The sequence below is a fragment of the Poecilia reticulata genome, linkage group LG3 (genome assembly GCF_000633615.1).
Source record: "Poecilia reticulata strain Guanapo linkage group LG3, Guppy_female_1.0+MT, whole genome shotgun sequence".
Lineage (NCBI taxonomy): Eukaryota > Metazoa > Chordata > Actinopteri > Cyprinodontiformes > Poeciliidae > Poecilia > Poecilia reticulata.
In genome coordinates this window covers 31,444,997-31,446,136 of record NC_024333.1, presented here as the reverse complement: position 1 = coordinate 31,446,136, position 1,140 = coordinate 31,444,997, and the positions used below count along the sequence as shown (strand labels likewise).

At 52.5% G+C, this 1,140-nt stretch overlaps 1 protein-coding gene across 9 annotated transcripts in view; it reads left to right on the top strand.

Moving 5' to 3' along the window:
• LOC103463007 (SH3 and multiple ankyrin repeat domains protein 2) overlaps positions 1-1,140 on the top strand; it is a 185,821-nt gene that overhangs the window by 65,295 nt on the left and 119,386 nt on the right. For all 9 annotated transcript variants that reach the window (XM_017303933.1, XM_017303932.1, XM_017303931.1 and 6 more), the window contains one exon: positions 490-717. In XM_017303933.1, coding sequence (XP_017159422.1) covers positions 490-717 — 228 coding nt within the window. The remainder of the gene's footprint in view (positions 1-489; positions 718-1,140) is intronic.

Genomic DNA, 1,140 nt, shown 5'->3' with positions numbered 1-1,140 from the left:
TCTCAGTGGCTCTCAGTGGGTCTCAGTGGCTCTCAGTGGGTCTCAGTGGCTCTCAGTGGCTCTCAGTGGCTCTCAGTGGCTCTCAGTGGGTCTCAGTGGCTCTTCAGTGGTTCTTCAGTGGCTCTTCAGTGGCTCTTCAGTGGCTCTTCAGTGGTTCTTCAGTGGCTCTCAGTGGCTCTCAGTGGGTCTCAGTGGGTCTCAGTGGGTCTCAGTGGCTCTCAGTGGCTCTTCAGTGGCTCTCAGTGGCTCTTCAGTGGCTCTTCAGTGGGTCTCAGTGGCTCTCAGTGGGTCTCAGTGGGTCTCAGTGGCTCTCAGTGGCTCTCAGTGGGTCTCAGTGGCTCTCAGTGGCTCTCCTGGGAGCTTCAGGACGGAGGAGGATGAACCAGCAGCTGCTGTGTTTTGTGGCGGCTGAAGCCGTTGTAATGGGAGTGAAGGGAATTCCTCCGTTTTAATGAACTGACCTCTGCTCCCCTCTGGTTCCCGGTCCAGCTGAACCCGCCGGCCCTGCTGAGCATGCCCCGGAGCCCCACCTCCAGCGAGGACGAGATGGCCCAGAGTTTTTCCGACTACTCCGACGACGGCGCCTCCGACAGCTCCCGGGAGGAAACCATCTACGAGACGATAAGGGCGACCGCCGAGCCGCCGCAGAACCACATGGACGACATCCAGTCCAACTCGCAGGTGATCCAGGTCCTCATCCCCGACCTGCAGCAGACGGTGAGCAGCAGTTAGGATTCATGACTCCAAACTGAAACATGAACTGTTTATTTTTACACATGGACTCCAGAGAGGCTGTTCGGTTGGCTCAGTCCAGATCTGAGTGTTTTTATCCAACTGCATCATTTTCTACTCCTTTCATAATAAAATGCTTTAAATATCCTCAGCAGCAGGTTTTGGCTGCTTTAACAAAGCAAAATAGAATATTTTAAATATTATCCAAAGTGATTAATGCTCCTCTTCTTCACCTCCAGATCTTCTGTTGTTGTGGATAAACAGGTTCATCGGTTCTCCACACTTTCTGAGACTTTCATAGTTTTTAGACTTTTGTTGTTTTTTCCCTCTGTTTGTACCTGAACCTGCAGGAACAGCTTGGAGCCGTTTGTCTCACCTGCACACACACACACACACACACACACACAC